The sequence below is a fragment of the Aotus nancymaae genome, unplaced genomic scaffold (genome assembly GCF_030222135.1).
Source record: "Aotus nancymaae isolate 86718 unplaced genomic scaffold, 86718_ANA_hifiasm-v0.15.2.pri h1tg000010l, whole genome shotgun sequence".
Taxonomy (NCBI): Eukaryota; Metazoa; Chordata; class Mammalia; order Primates; family Aotidae; genus Aotus; species Aotus nancymaae.
In genome coordinates, this window is record NW_026988421.1 from 27,183,179 (window position 1) to 27,196,390 (window position 13,212).

Here is a 13,212-nt window from a genome sequence, read left to right on the forward strand (position 1 = left end):
GATGGCGACGGTGCAGGGAGTGCCAGGTGTTTAACACAGGGGAAGCCCCTGATCTCTTTGCAGTTGGGTTCTAAGATCTGATTTGGTATGGGGAACAAAGCCTGGCCTTTCTCAGAAGGAAACGCAGTTTGAAATTTCACGATTCTGAAGATTCTGTGCTCAGTAGGCAGGCCCAGAACTAGCTCTTGTAACCTAGTTCTCATGTTTAAGCAGCAGGCCAGCCCCAGCTTCTCCATCCTGCCATCCCTGCCCGCCACCCCCACCGCCTCTAAAACCTCTGGATGCTCTCCCTTGGCCCTGTCCTGCTTCCTGGCATATGACTCAGTTATTTCTCACGGAAAAGCTCTCAGGACACTTAAAACTCTGCCAGAGAAAACTTCTAATTCCCTCAGGACCAAGCCAAAAAAGAACTGGCTTCAGCAACTAGCTGAGTCTGTGCTGGTCTCCAAGATGTGGAATATACCAGATATGGAAAGGCTAGGTAATTTGGCCACGGTGGGCCTGGGATAAGACATCATCAGTTTAAGCCAACCCCTGTGGCTTTCCTCAGCAGCCCAGGTTTCTCCATTTTCCCCTCTGGGCTCTGAATTTGTCCTCCTGTCCCAGACTCACAGCCTTCAGTAAAGGGCAGAAGGTACCAGCTAGGCTGAGGCTGAAGGAACACCCAGAGACTCCAAGATCAGAGGGAAGGGCCCACTGCTGGGAGCCTACTGACCCCCCTCTGGCTGGACTGACAGTCCGCTAGGCACAAAGAGGGATCCTGACCACAAGACCCTCAGGAGTACCCCCTCCACTCTTGCTCCCCAAGGAACTCCCCTGGAACAGGGACCTTCAGCTTTTCTAGGAGTCCAGGGGCCTGCTGTCCGCAACCCCCAAGAAGCCTCAGATAAGGAAAAAGATGACATAAATTGGTACTGAAAATAAAATGAGCAAAGAGGAGTTAAAAACAATCTCAAATTCCTTTTTATCCTGACAGGATTCCCCTAAGGATGCTGCAGAAAAGGCAGCATTTAAACAGAGTCCGGACCCAACAGTTTTCCCAGTGCCCAGGCACCCGAGGCAGGGCCGGCTGGCCCATTGCTAACAGTGACCTGTGGAGCCAGCCTGCCACTAGTCCTCCACTGAGCTCTTGGCCTCCACATACTCCAGGGCCTTGGCCTTGACTGCTTGCACATCCTTCTCGGTGCCATGCTGCTTCTCGTAGTCCAGGTAGCGCTTGAAGAAGAACTTCATTTTCTTGGGGGCCAAGCTCAGATGAATGACCCGCTCAAAGATGTCCCTGTTGAGGAGCAGCAGGGTGGCATTTTCCTCTCAGTACCACGCCACATGCTTCCTGGCTAGCACTAACCCACTTGTTCTCAGCCTTGGAACCAGGACCCCCTCCCATCCAGGACTCCCACTTCTACCATTATCCTTATTAATCCATGATGAACTCCCATGATGCCCTGGGGAGAGGCACTACCACCTCATCTTCCAGATGAGCAAACAGACACCCAGAGATGGTAAGGGACTTCTGCCTAAAGCCTTACAGTGATCAGGACAAAGCTACTGGGATGGGGATCACACAGTAAGAAATACACATAGAGAACTTTTCTCTGAGAAAAGCTCAGCTCGCTGAAGGGCTTGAATGAGGCACCTGTTCTTTGTGGACCTCAGTCTACTCATCTCTAAACCCTCCCTGTCTTGTGGGGATGCTGGGGGACAAAGGCAAGAGATTGCCTGTGAAAGTTGTCTACAGTGAGAGCCAAGACAGGTCTCTTGATTCCCATGCCAGGGACCAGGCTACCTCCTACCAATGGTTTCAGACAGACCAGATGCTGGCCTTTGAAGCAGAAAGAGAAGCTGAACAAGTGAATGTCACTGGGCCTGGGGCATCACATTGAGCTGGCTTTCTAGATTGAGTAAGAGGACTGGGATGCTGAGCTCTGCTGTGGGGCCAATGCCTACCACGCCCTCCCCTGAGGAACTCGGCCTTGGCCGGCAGCCCCACTCACCGAACATCCTTCTGGCTGCCATGCTTGATGGTCATGTCAATGTAGACTGACCAGACATCTGTGCGCTTTGGGTAGGTGGTCAGCGTGTTCTCAAAAATGGCTTTGGCCCGCTCTGGGTCCCCCAGCTGAAACTCAAGCTGGGCAAACTTGGCAATGACATCCACATCTGCAGGGAGAGGACAGCTCAGAGACCCAACAAGCAGACAGACCCCCTCACCACAACAGTGTTCCACAGGGACAGCATGGGCCTGACTCGCTGCTCTCAGGTCACAAGACAGGTTGTGACAAGAGGGACAAAGCCCCAAAAGGAAGGTGGGGTAGGTTTGGGGCCAAATACACAGACGGGCACTGCAGACACACCACTCTCTGGGCACAGAAGAGGTGGGGGACTCCAGGGGCAACAGAACTAGTGCTAACTGCGTTTTGTTCTTCCGTCTCCTGGAGCTTGGCATTTGAAATGTAATGTACTGTTACGCTCGGGCACAGAATCGACAGGCAGCGAGAGGAAAGCCCTCATAAGGCTCTCCTGACTTAGAAGCAATGCCATGGCCAATCCCTACTCCCCGATCCTGGAGCGCTCATGGGCTTGGGAGCTGGGAATGAGCACTCACGCTCCTTGCTAGGCAGGCACTCAAGGGCTCGCTGCAGCACACGATGACTGGCCCCCGCCTGGCTCCTCCGCAGAAGGAAGGCGCCGTATTTGATCCACACAGCTTTCTCCTGCCGGAAACGCTTCAGCATCCGGTTGTAGAGTTCACCGGCTTCCTGTTGGAAAAGACAGGAGGAGAGCGTGGTACTACAGATGGGACCAGACAGACGAGCAGCAACACTCACAAGAAGTTAGACTTGGGCTCCCAGACACCAAATCACTCTCAGGGCCTAATGCTAGAGACCCGAGAGGAGCGGGGAGGGAGGCTCACAGAGAGGGCAGTCCTACTAGGAGAACATGAGAATGACAGGGGGAGCAGGAGAGATGCCGCTGAAGTGGATGCCGGGCTGGGATGTCCCCTCTGTCTGTGACGCCCAGCCAGCAGCCCAGCACAGACACACCAGGGCTCCACTGCCCCTTCACTTCCAAAGTCACTGCTTCCCTCACCTTGACCCCACGGTCCTGAAGAAGAGGTGAGGGAAATGACTTCTCTTACTTGAAGATGAGGAAGTTGGGGCCCAGATGTGGGGTAGCAAGCCCAGTGCAGGACTGGACCCAGAATCCCAGGGGCTCTTCCCTGAGAACTGCTGGGACTCCCAGGAGCTGGTCTGTGGCCCTCCTACCTGGAATTTCTCTGACTTGGCGTAGATGTCAGCCAGGTGAAGGAAGACTTTGAGAGGCTCATTGTACTGCACAGCCCGCTCGAAGACCTTGGTCAGGGACTCCTGAGAGCCATACATGTTCTCCAGGTTCAGCAGAGCCACCCACACGTTCAGCTTCTCCTGCTCCTCTCTGGAGGGAGAGCAGTCAGCACAGGAGCTCCATCAGCTCAGCCCAGTGAGCTTCCCACCCCAGCCAGGCAGACCCAGGAGCCACGTCCTCCTCCCAGGCTCTACCCATGTCCTCAGATCCCAAATGCAGACCCTAAGAGGCTGTGTCCCCACCACAGCTCCCACAGCATCAGGAACCCCTGCCCCTACTCTGATGGCTTGGTCTCAGTCTCCCCTGGATTCTACCTCCATTCCTGGAAAGGAAGCCTGCCAGATCCCAAATGGGCCTGAGATTTGGGCTAGAAGCAGAGTCTTGGGTCTGATTCTCCCTTCAAACTAAAAGGATAAAGCAAAGGACTGTCTTCCCTCTTCATTAGGCCTTAGAAAACTCACTCTCTCTGTTTGGAAAATGGCCACATACAGGGTTTTCACCCAGGTATGTAGTGAGTTCTTTTTCTTACTGTACTTCTGCTCCAAACTGGTTCCCTTATGTAAGTGCAGGGACTCTTGTAAAGGTTACCCTTAGCAGTTTCGGAGAAGACGACTATAAAATATAAATGAGCGGATCTATTTCACGGATGGCCACATCTATGGCAGAAAGCCTAGGAACCCATGGGCCCCTGGTGACAGCCACCCAAACTGCTGCTGGCCCTCCTAGGAAGAAATGCCCCACAGGTTGAAAAACCTCCCAGCCCAGAACGTGCAGAGACACAGCGCTCCCTGGGGCAAAGCTGAGACCTGAAGGAGATGGTCTTAAGGGCCCTCTCGGCCACAGCACGGGCCTTCTCGATCTCCGTGGCCTGCAGGTGGAAAGCCATGTACTGCAGCCACAGGATGGAGCTGTTGGGGGAGCTGAGCACCAGTCGGTCAAAATCATCTGCGGACTCCGGCTGCCGCCCAGGATCCATCAGCGCCTCCTCAATGCGGGACAGCTCCTTCTCTGCCTTCTGCTTCTCCAACTCCCTTTCTTTCTTGCTTTTCTTTTTCTGCTATGGAAGGCAGAAACACAGTAAGTCATAGGGTCCTCAAGGCCTAGAGGTGGTCTGTGGTGGAAGCCACAGGCTGGCTGGGCAGCCCAGGGCTCTATATATACACCCCCTGGCCTGGGACTGGCTGCTGCCCCCTTCCCGACCTACCCAGGAAGACACCCAGGCTAGGAACAGAGCCCAGGAGACTGACACCAAGGGGTCCCTGCAAAAAGGACACGCCCTGGAAAATAGAGTACCGTGGCTTGGTGTGGCTTCTCATCCTCTTCGCTATCTGAGCTCTCTGCTAGAGGTGGCAAGGCCGGGGTCAGAGAGTCTAGTCCCACGTTCCAAGTGAAGGCTGAAGACAGCTGCAGCCGGGGCACTTCTGCTGGCTTGGTTTGCTTCTCCTGGAGGACCACAGTGGCGCTGAGGAAAGCACCTGGCTCAGGCTGCTCCCTGTATCCCCCGCCCCAGCCCACCTAGAGGAGCACGGACTCCTACCAGAGACCCTTCCTCTCCTCTCCAACCAGGCCATGCCAGGCCCTAGCTCAGTGGGGACACTTTATAGTAGTGACATAAAAGTTTTCTTTCTAAATACATTTATTTAGGTAACAAAATTTTAACACGTACACAAACATATGCATACCGGTATATAAAATGACAATTAGAGGCCAGGCATGGTGGCTTACACCTGTAACTCCAGCACTTTAAGAAGCCGAGGCAGGCTGATCACTTGAAGTCAGGAGTTCGAGACGAGCCTGGCCAACATGGTGAAACCCCGTCTCTACTAAAAATACAATTAGCCAAGCATGGTGGTGCATGCCTGCAGTACCAGCTAATCAGGAGGCTGAGGACATGAGAATTGTTTGAACCCAGGAAGTAGAGGTTGCAGTGAGCCGAGATTGCGTCACTATACTCCAGCCTAGGTGACAGAGTGAGACTCTGTCTCAAAAAAAATAAGCGTCCCTGTCCTCAAGGAGCTGATGGTCAACAGAGGCAACTGACAGCCCCCGCTTTCATATTTTACAGGAAATGAGGTAAAAGAGGATGAGGCGGAGGATGGCCCAGTTCTTCCCTCGCCCAAAGCCTTTCCCCTCCCTGTAACATCACCCTCACCTTGGACAGCATATTTGTCTCTTCCCCCTCCTCTTCTCCCTCCCGATAGTACACGTCCAGAAGGCTGTCGTCCTCCTCTGATGGGCCGGCTTTCTTTGGCTTCTTGCTCACTCTTTCCTGAGAAGCCAGGTGGGAGAATGCCTAGAAGCATCCCCAGGCGACACCTTCCCTCTGCCCCACTGGGTGCCCAGTCCTCACACCCTCACTGCTGTCCCTCCAGGAGGAGGACAAGCAGGTCACCTGCTCACTCCCAGGCTCCTGGTGCTCCTGCCTGCCCCGCTTCTGCGCCTGTGGCTTCTGGGGCTGCTGCTTCTCCTTGCTGGGCAGCTCCACCTCCTCCAGCCGCTTCTGGTTCTTGTTCCTTTTCTGATTTTTCTTTTCCCCTTTTTGATCTTTCTCCTCAGCCTCTGTTTTCCTCTCCTCTTGCTGTGAAAGTGGCACTTCCAGAGAAGCGGAAAGCACATCCGGCTTCCCAGTGTCTCCAGGAAGGAACGACAGCTCTACAAGGTTCTTCTGGTGGTTCAGGCTATGACAGAGCGAGACAGGGAAGGTGAAGATATCATAAAATGCAGAGGGAACTGCAGGTGGCCCAGGCCTTCTCCCTCCTGATCAGCCCATGATTCCGGGCCCTGCCCCACCTGCCTTGGGAGTCCATTCAATATTCTCAAGAATGATTTGCACAATGTATCTCGCTTAGTAGAAAAATACAGGGGGCAGATGTGATGACCCCTCCTCCATCCCCAACAACAGGGGCTGTGCAGAGATGAGTCACCACCTGTTTTCACAGGCACTGGGGGAGAAGACTCCAAACAAAGGCCTTTTATTCATTTAACACTGCTACATAAGCCATCATGTTTACAGTCCACCCTGAAATCTCCTCCCAGGCTTCCGGAGAAAGGGGTTTGATTCATATCACAGAGAGAGAATGGGAAGGCACCTACCGTAGGACCCTGGCTGTAAGCAGCTTCCCTTCAGGTAGGTGTTTGTTATAAAGGGCTTTCTTGGATGGGCTGTGCTGGGAGACATGTGGGTACCGGGCCAAACCCACAACAGAGGGGCCAAGGCTGAAAGCAGAGAGCCAAGAACCCTGTGGTCACAAATGCAACTGAGGAAAGAGACCCAGTCATCTGGGATTCCCTCCCCCTCTCTCATCCACTGTGCATCTCAATAGAAGAGAGAGCAGGCCAGCTGGCGCCTCCTGAATCTCCTTCCTAAAAATAACACGCTTGGTTTTGGGCAAACTCTCTGGAAGACACTATTTTTACTTAAAACAAGATCAAACCAGAGACCTTTTCACATGTGAGTCCCAAAACTGTAAACCGGAACCCTTTCATATGTGATTCCTAAAACTGTGAACAGAGACCTTTTCACATGTGAGTCCTAAAACTGTTAAACCAGAACCCTTTCATATGTGATTTCTAAAGTATAAATCTATATAAAGGCAGAACCTTCCTTTGTTAGATAAGCTGGGCTTTGGACAAATTATGCCCAGGCTCCCGGCCGAATAATAAACTCTTTCCTCCTTTATTCGGTGTTTGGGAAATCTGTTTCCCGCAGCTGTTCCTGCTACACAACAACAGAATTCCAACCAGGCCCAGGGATTTCACTCTCACAGGGACTCCACTCTCACAGGGACTCAAGTCGTGACAAGGATTTGTGACAGACATAAGTTCCTGGCATTCAGCAGGATGAAGTGGGCTTTGTAAACTAGAAAAAAATCATCAAGCATAATGAAGAGATGATTGAGTGTATTTTTTACCCCACATCATGGTATCACAATATATAAATCACAAACTGCTAGGAGAAGAGGAGAAAGTACAGAAACAGCACAGCAGGGAAGGATGCAGTATCAGGTGCTTGTGAACATTAGGTGATTTCACAGAATGAACACTTACAAATCATCATCAAACACTAAATCAGAATGTCCACATTTATGTATGTATGCATGTATGTATGTATGTATGCATGTATTTTATTATTTTTTTTGAGTCAGTCTTGCTCTGTCACCCAGGCTGGAGTGCAGTGGCACAATCTTGGCTCACTGCAACCTCTGCCCCCTGGGTTCAAGCCATTCTCCTGCCTCAGCCTCCCCAGTAGCTGGGATTACAGGCACGCACCACCATGCCCAGCTAATTTTTATATTTTTAGTAGAGATGGGGTTTCACCATGTTGATTAGGCTCGTCTCGAACTCCTGACCTTGTGATCCACCTGCCTTGGCCTCTCAAAGTGCTGGGATTACAGCTATGAGCCACCGCACCCAGCCTATATCTGAGCTCAAGAAATCCTCCCGCTTCAGCCTTCCAAGTAGCTGGGACTATAGGCTCATGCTACCATACCTGGCTAATTTTTACATTTTTTTGGAGAGATAGGGGTCTTGCTTTGTTGCCCAGTCTGGTCTTGAACTCCTGGCCAAGTGATTCTCGTCTCAGCCTCTCAAAGTGCTAGGATTACAGGCATAAGCCACTGTGCCTGGCCCCAGATTTATTTAGAATAGAAATGAGAAATGCCATATTTTTTGCCCAAACACGACTTGTTTTAAAAGTATTAGAAAACTTGGGATTTTAAAAACTAGTAGGGACTTATAAACTCTCCTCCCTTCATATTGCCATCAAAGAAGTTGACTGATGAACGCAGTGGACCCCAGACCAAGACAGGCTAAGGGAAGGCACTTGGGTCCAGGTCCAAACCCACCTCACTCACCCAAAGAACACACCATGCGGCTGGATGGACCTCACGTAGCCTCTCAGAAGCTGCCCTTCCTTAATGTCCTGGATGGAGTTAATTTCTGGATCTTCTACTTTGCTTTTTGTCTCCGGGTTTGTTCTAAAGGAATAAAAGGTTATATACACACCTTTAACCTCCTCTGTCCCATGCCACCCCCAATATACCTGCAATCATCATACTTCGTAAGTAAGAATATGCCTCTGGACCTGTTGGTAAGATATAACCTTTAGAGCCCAACTCTACCCTCTCCTAACATCTTGTCAGGCCAGAGGCAGGGGTCTGTGAGCCAGCTATGTAGAAACGATGACAGGTGGAGCAGGCCAGAGAGGTCAAACCGAAAGCCTTGGCCTCATGGACATCGAAGTCTAACCACAGAGCAAGCTGACCTCAAGCCAATCCCATTCAAGCCACGCACTCCCCCACAATGGAACCCTGGAGGCTAAAGCATCTCCCCTCACCAGGACTACCATCTGCAACCTTGGACACCCACATTTGGATATCTGACCCTTTCCCTGGGAAACAAGAGCCTGAGCAGACAGGATTCTTGCAGCAATCTGAACAGCTTCAGCTTTTCTGGGTCAAAAAGGTTCAGGATAAAAAGTGATGAGGAGAGAAGGTGGGAAGCCCAGAATTCTGTGTCAGATACATGTGGCCTCCCCTTGGTCCTGAGTAGGTCTTCCTCCTTTCTTGTCCCAACAACACAGAAACCCACCTGGATGATCGCAGCGACAAAGTCAGTACACTGTCTTCAGTGGACAGGATGTAACATCTGAATGAAGGCAAAAGAGAAGAAAACGCTCAATTTTCAGTGTCTGTGAGGAGCAGAGGGTCTCAGCTTCCTCTCCTCCAGGCAGATCACCAGGCAAGAGTGAGGAGACAGGAGACTGGTTATGTTTCTTCATTCTGTTGAAAACCTGCTGAGGGACTCTGGACAAGTCATGTCACCTCTGTGGGCCTCAGTTTACTGGTTATTAAATAGAAATAACGCTACTTACTTTTCCTACCTAACAAAGGTGTTGAGGCTAGGTGTAGTGGCTCACACCTGTAATCCCAACACTTTGGGAGGCTGAGGCAGGAGGACTGCTTGAAGCCAGGAGCTCAAGACCAGTCTGGGCAGCAAAGTGAGACCCTGTCTCTACAAAAATTTCTTTTTAAAGAGCCAGGTGTGGGCTAGGAGCAGTGGCTCACACCTGTAATCCCAGCAATTTGGGAGGCTGAGACGGGTGGATCACGAGGTCAGGAGTTCAAGACCAGCCTGGCCAAGATGCTGAAACCCGATCTCTAACAAAAATACAAAAATTAGCCAGGCATGGTGGCTTGCTCCTGTAATCCCAGCTGTTCAGGAGGCTAAGGCAGAAGAATCGCTTGAACCCAGGTGGCAGAGGTTGCAGTGAGCCAAGATCACGCCATTGCACTCCAGCCTAGGCAACAAAGCAAGACTCCGTGTTAAAAAATAAATAAATAAAAATTTTAAAAGCCAGGTGTCGTGTCACACACCTGTAGTCCCAGCTACTCAGGAGGCTGAGGACAGAGGATTGTTTGAGCCCAAGAATTTGAGGTTGCAGTGAGCTGTGATTACACACCCCTGCCCTCTTGCCTGGGCAACTAAGACCCTGAAAAAGAAAAGAAAGGAAGAAAGAAAGGGAAGGAAGCAAGGGAAGGAAGGGAAGGGAAGGGAGGAAGGGAGAGAGGGAGGGATGAAAGAAGAAAAGAAAGTCTCACAGACCCATACGGTATGTCCTTAAGAGAAGAACCAGCTCTGTGTTAGGTCCTGAGAACATCTGATCTCAGCAGAGAGACAGACCAACCCCAGGAGATCATGCCCAAGGGATCAGCTAGGTACTAATACCGTAGACACACAAGAGCAGTTCAGGGGAGGCGGGTCAGCGAGGCTTCAAGGAGGACAACAGGTTGCATTTCTTGCTTTTTTTCTTTTCTTTTTTGAGACAGGGTTTTGCTCTTGTTGTCCAGGCTAGAGTGCAATGGTGCGGTATCAGCTTACCGCAACCTCCGCCTCCCAGGTTCAAGCGATTCTCCTGCCTCAGCCTCCTGAGTAGCTGGGATTACAGGCATGCGCCACCACGCCTGGCTAATTTTGTATTTTTAGTAGAGACGGGGTTTCTCCATGTTGGTCAGGCTGTCCTCAAACTCCCGATCTCAGGTGATCCGCCCTCGCATTGGCCTCCCAAAGTACTGAGATTACAGGTGTGAACCACCGTGCCCAGCCACATTATTTTGTTTGTTTTTGTTTTGTTTTTTGAGAAGGAGTTTTGCTCATTGCCCAGGCTGGAGTGCAGTGGTGTGATCTTGGCTCACTGCAACCTCTGCCTCCCAGGTTCAAGCGATTCTCCTGCCTCAGCCTCCTGAGTAGCTGGGATTATAGGCACAAGCCACCACGCCCGGCTAATTTTTGTATTTTTAGTAGAGACAGGGTTTCACCCCGTTGACCAGTCTGGTCTTAAACTCCCAACCTCAGGAGATCCACCCATCTCAGCCTCCCAAATTGCTGGGATTATAGGTGTGAGCCACTGCGCCCAGCCACCCGGTTGCATTTCTAAACATTTCATCTAAAATGACAATTAGTAGTCCAAAACCATAATATACAGATTCCTAGAGGTAGATAGGAACTCAGTAACAATACAGTCCAAAATTTTCCCACAACAGATGTCTACCTTTGATAACTTGCCATTATGACCATCAGAGCTGGACAGGACCTCAAGGGACCATCTACCTTTAGGCAAGAAATTTATCATAGGTTTGACCACAATAAAACACATTTAAAACCATAACCTCATGATCTAAGCCTCAAGAGAAACCAGAGATGATCCTGGTTTTCTCTAGGACTCATTCTTTGCCTTTTCCCAGCCCCTGGGCCTGTTTATGCTGTGCGGTGGTTGTAAGTGGTTGAGAATGTAGGCAGGTAGGTGCTGGTGGCTGGGACAGCTGAGACAGGATAGGGCAATTACTGTTTTCTAGTCTCTGCCTCCAACAGGCATCTACTCTACTGTCAGTTGACTACTGGCTCCAGCTGAAATCTGTCCACTCAAGTTTAGTTTATTCAGGCTATTAAAATAGTCTTATTATTATTATTATTATTTTGTCTTGTTTTGACCTTCAGGTTCCCCAGTGATAAAATAGTCTTAAAACTCTAACTGGCTGGGTGCCATGGCTCAAGTCTGTAATCCCAGCACTTTGAGAGGCTGAGGCAGGCAGATCACTTGAGCCCAGGAGTTTGAGACCAGCCTGGCCAACGTGGCGAAACCCCATCTCTATACTAAAAATAACAGAAAAATTAGCCAGGCATGGTGGCACAATACCGGTAATCCCAGCTACTTGGGTAGCTGAGGCACGAGAATCTCTTAAACCCAGGAGGCAGAGGTTGCAGTGAGCCAAGATTGTGCCACTGCACTCCAGCCTGGGCGACAGAGTGAGACTCCATCTCAAAAAAGAAAAAAAACAACAAGAGACCAATTTTTGCTGAACCAATGGCTAAGATAAAAATTTAAAATATCCAGTGCCAATAGTGGTGTGAGAAATGGACAGTCATATTTACTGTTAATGGGGACATAAATTAGCACAGTCCTTTTGGAGGATATGTAACTCATCAATTTCACTTCTAGGAATTTATTTACCAAACATACCTGTATTAATATTCAAATATATGTGCAAGGGCCAGGCACAGTGGCACACGCCTATAATCCCAGCACTTTGGGAGGCCGAGGCAGGTGGATCACTTGAGGTAAAGAGTTTAAGATCAGCCTGGCCAACATAGTGAAACCCTGTCTCCACTAAAAATACAAAAATTAGCTAGATGCGATGGCACACACCTGTAGTCCCAGCTACTCAGGAGCCTGAGACAGGAGAATCACTTGAACCTGGGAGACGGAGATTGCAGTGAGCTGAGATTGCGCCACTGCACTCCAGCGTGGGTGACAGAGTAAGACTGTCTCAATTAAAAAAAAAAATGTGGGGTGTGTGTGTGTGTGTGCGCGTGCACGCGCAAAGATACTTCAATATTACTGTCTATCAAAAAAAGTATTGTCGGCCAGGCGCGGTGGCTCATGCCTATAATGCCATCACTTTCGGAGGCTGACATGGCCAGATCATGAGGTCAAGAGATCGAGACCATCCTGGCCAACAAGGTGAAACCCCATCTCTACTAAAAATACAAAAATTAGCTGGGTGTGGTGGTGCAAACCTGTAATCCTAGCTACTTGGGAGGCCTAAGGCAAGAAAATCGCTTGAACCCAGGTGGCAGAGGTTGCAACACTGCACTCCAGCCTGGAGACAGAGAGAGACTCTGTCTCAAAAAAATAAAAATAATAAAAATTAAAAAATTTTAAAAAAAAAGAAATAAATATTAAAAATAAAAAATAAATAAAATAAAAATAAACATTTTAAAATAAGGTAAAAGGACAAAATAGATTTTGATAATTAGCATGGAAAAGGAAAAAAAAATCCATGATAAACTGCTATGAACAAAAGTATATAAAATGATATTCTATTATTTATATAAAGAAAAACTAAATGTATTAAGTGTAGAAAGATAGAAGTCAAAGTACATAACGGCAAAAAGTAGTAGAGAAACGGGTGACAAATTTTCATTTTCTATTTGATAGACTTGATTTTTCTGATAAAAAGTCATGTATTACTACATCAAATTTTTAAAAATCCACCAATTCCACAGAAAGGTGAAAAGAGGAAAAACACTTCACTTACCTGACAACCTTCTGGGGGATAAAGTCTTCCAGGGGCGTCTCGGAGTAGGAGTCACTTATGTGAAATAGACTGACTGTTCCTATCTTCCCAAAGGGGAAAGAGATAGTCAGCCCCTCATTGGGAGTCACCTTCACCACTCGGCCCATGGCCACTTCCCCTTCCTCAAGCTTGTGCGAACCTGGTGGAAAAACCAACTTGATTCAGAGAAGAGGAAATGAGCCAAGGGAGGAGTGAGAATGCTGACCACACACAGGCTGGGGAAGGTGGAGGC

At 49.5% G+C, this 13,212-nt stretch overlaps 1 protein-coding gene across 4 annotated transcripts in view; it reads right to left on the reverse strand.

Annotated features, from left to right (window-relative positions):
• Positions 1-940: 940 nt before the first annotated feature.
• Positions 941-13,212, reverse strand: part of PDCD11 (programmed cell death 11) — a 54,352-nt gene continuing 42,080 nt past the window's right edge. For 2 of the 4 annotated variants that reach the window (XM_021672998.2, XM_064373912.1), the window contains 12 exons: positions 12,942-13,119; positions 8,935-8,991; positions 8,199-8,321; positions 6,439-6,561; positions 5,738-6,023; positions 5,498-5,614; positions 4,639-4,788; positions 4,152-4,402; positions 3,267-3,435; positions 2,606-2,759; positions 1,995-2,160; positions 941-1,279 (listed from right to left, as the gene is read on the reverse strand). In XM_021672998.2, the coding sequence (XP_021528673.1) occupies positions 1,111-1,279; positions 1,995-2,160; positions 2,606-2,759; positions 3,267-3,435; positions 4,152-4,402; positions 4,639-4,788; positions 5,498-5,614; positions 5,738-6,023; positions 6,439-6,561; positions 8,199-8,321; positions 8,935-8,991; positions 12,942-13,119 (1,943 nt within the window). In that variant the 3' untranslated portion in view covers positions 941-1,110. The remainder of the gene's footprint in view (positions 1,280-1,994; positions 2,161-2,605; positions 2,760-3,266; positions 3,436-4,151; positions 4,403-4,638; positions 4,789-5,497; positions 5,615-5,737; positions 6,024-6,438; positions 6,562-8,198; positions 8,322-8,934; positions 8,992-12,941; positions 13,120-13,212) is intronic. The other 2 variants (XM_021673000.2, XM_021672999.2) reach the window with 2 other exon arrangements.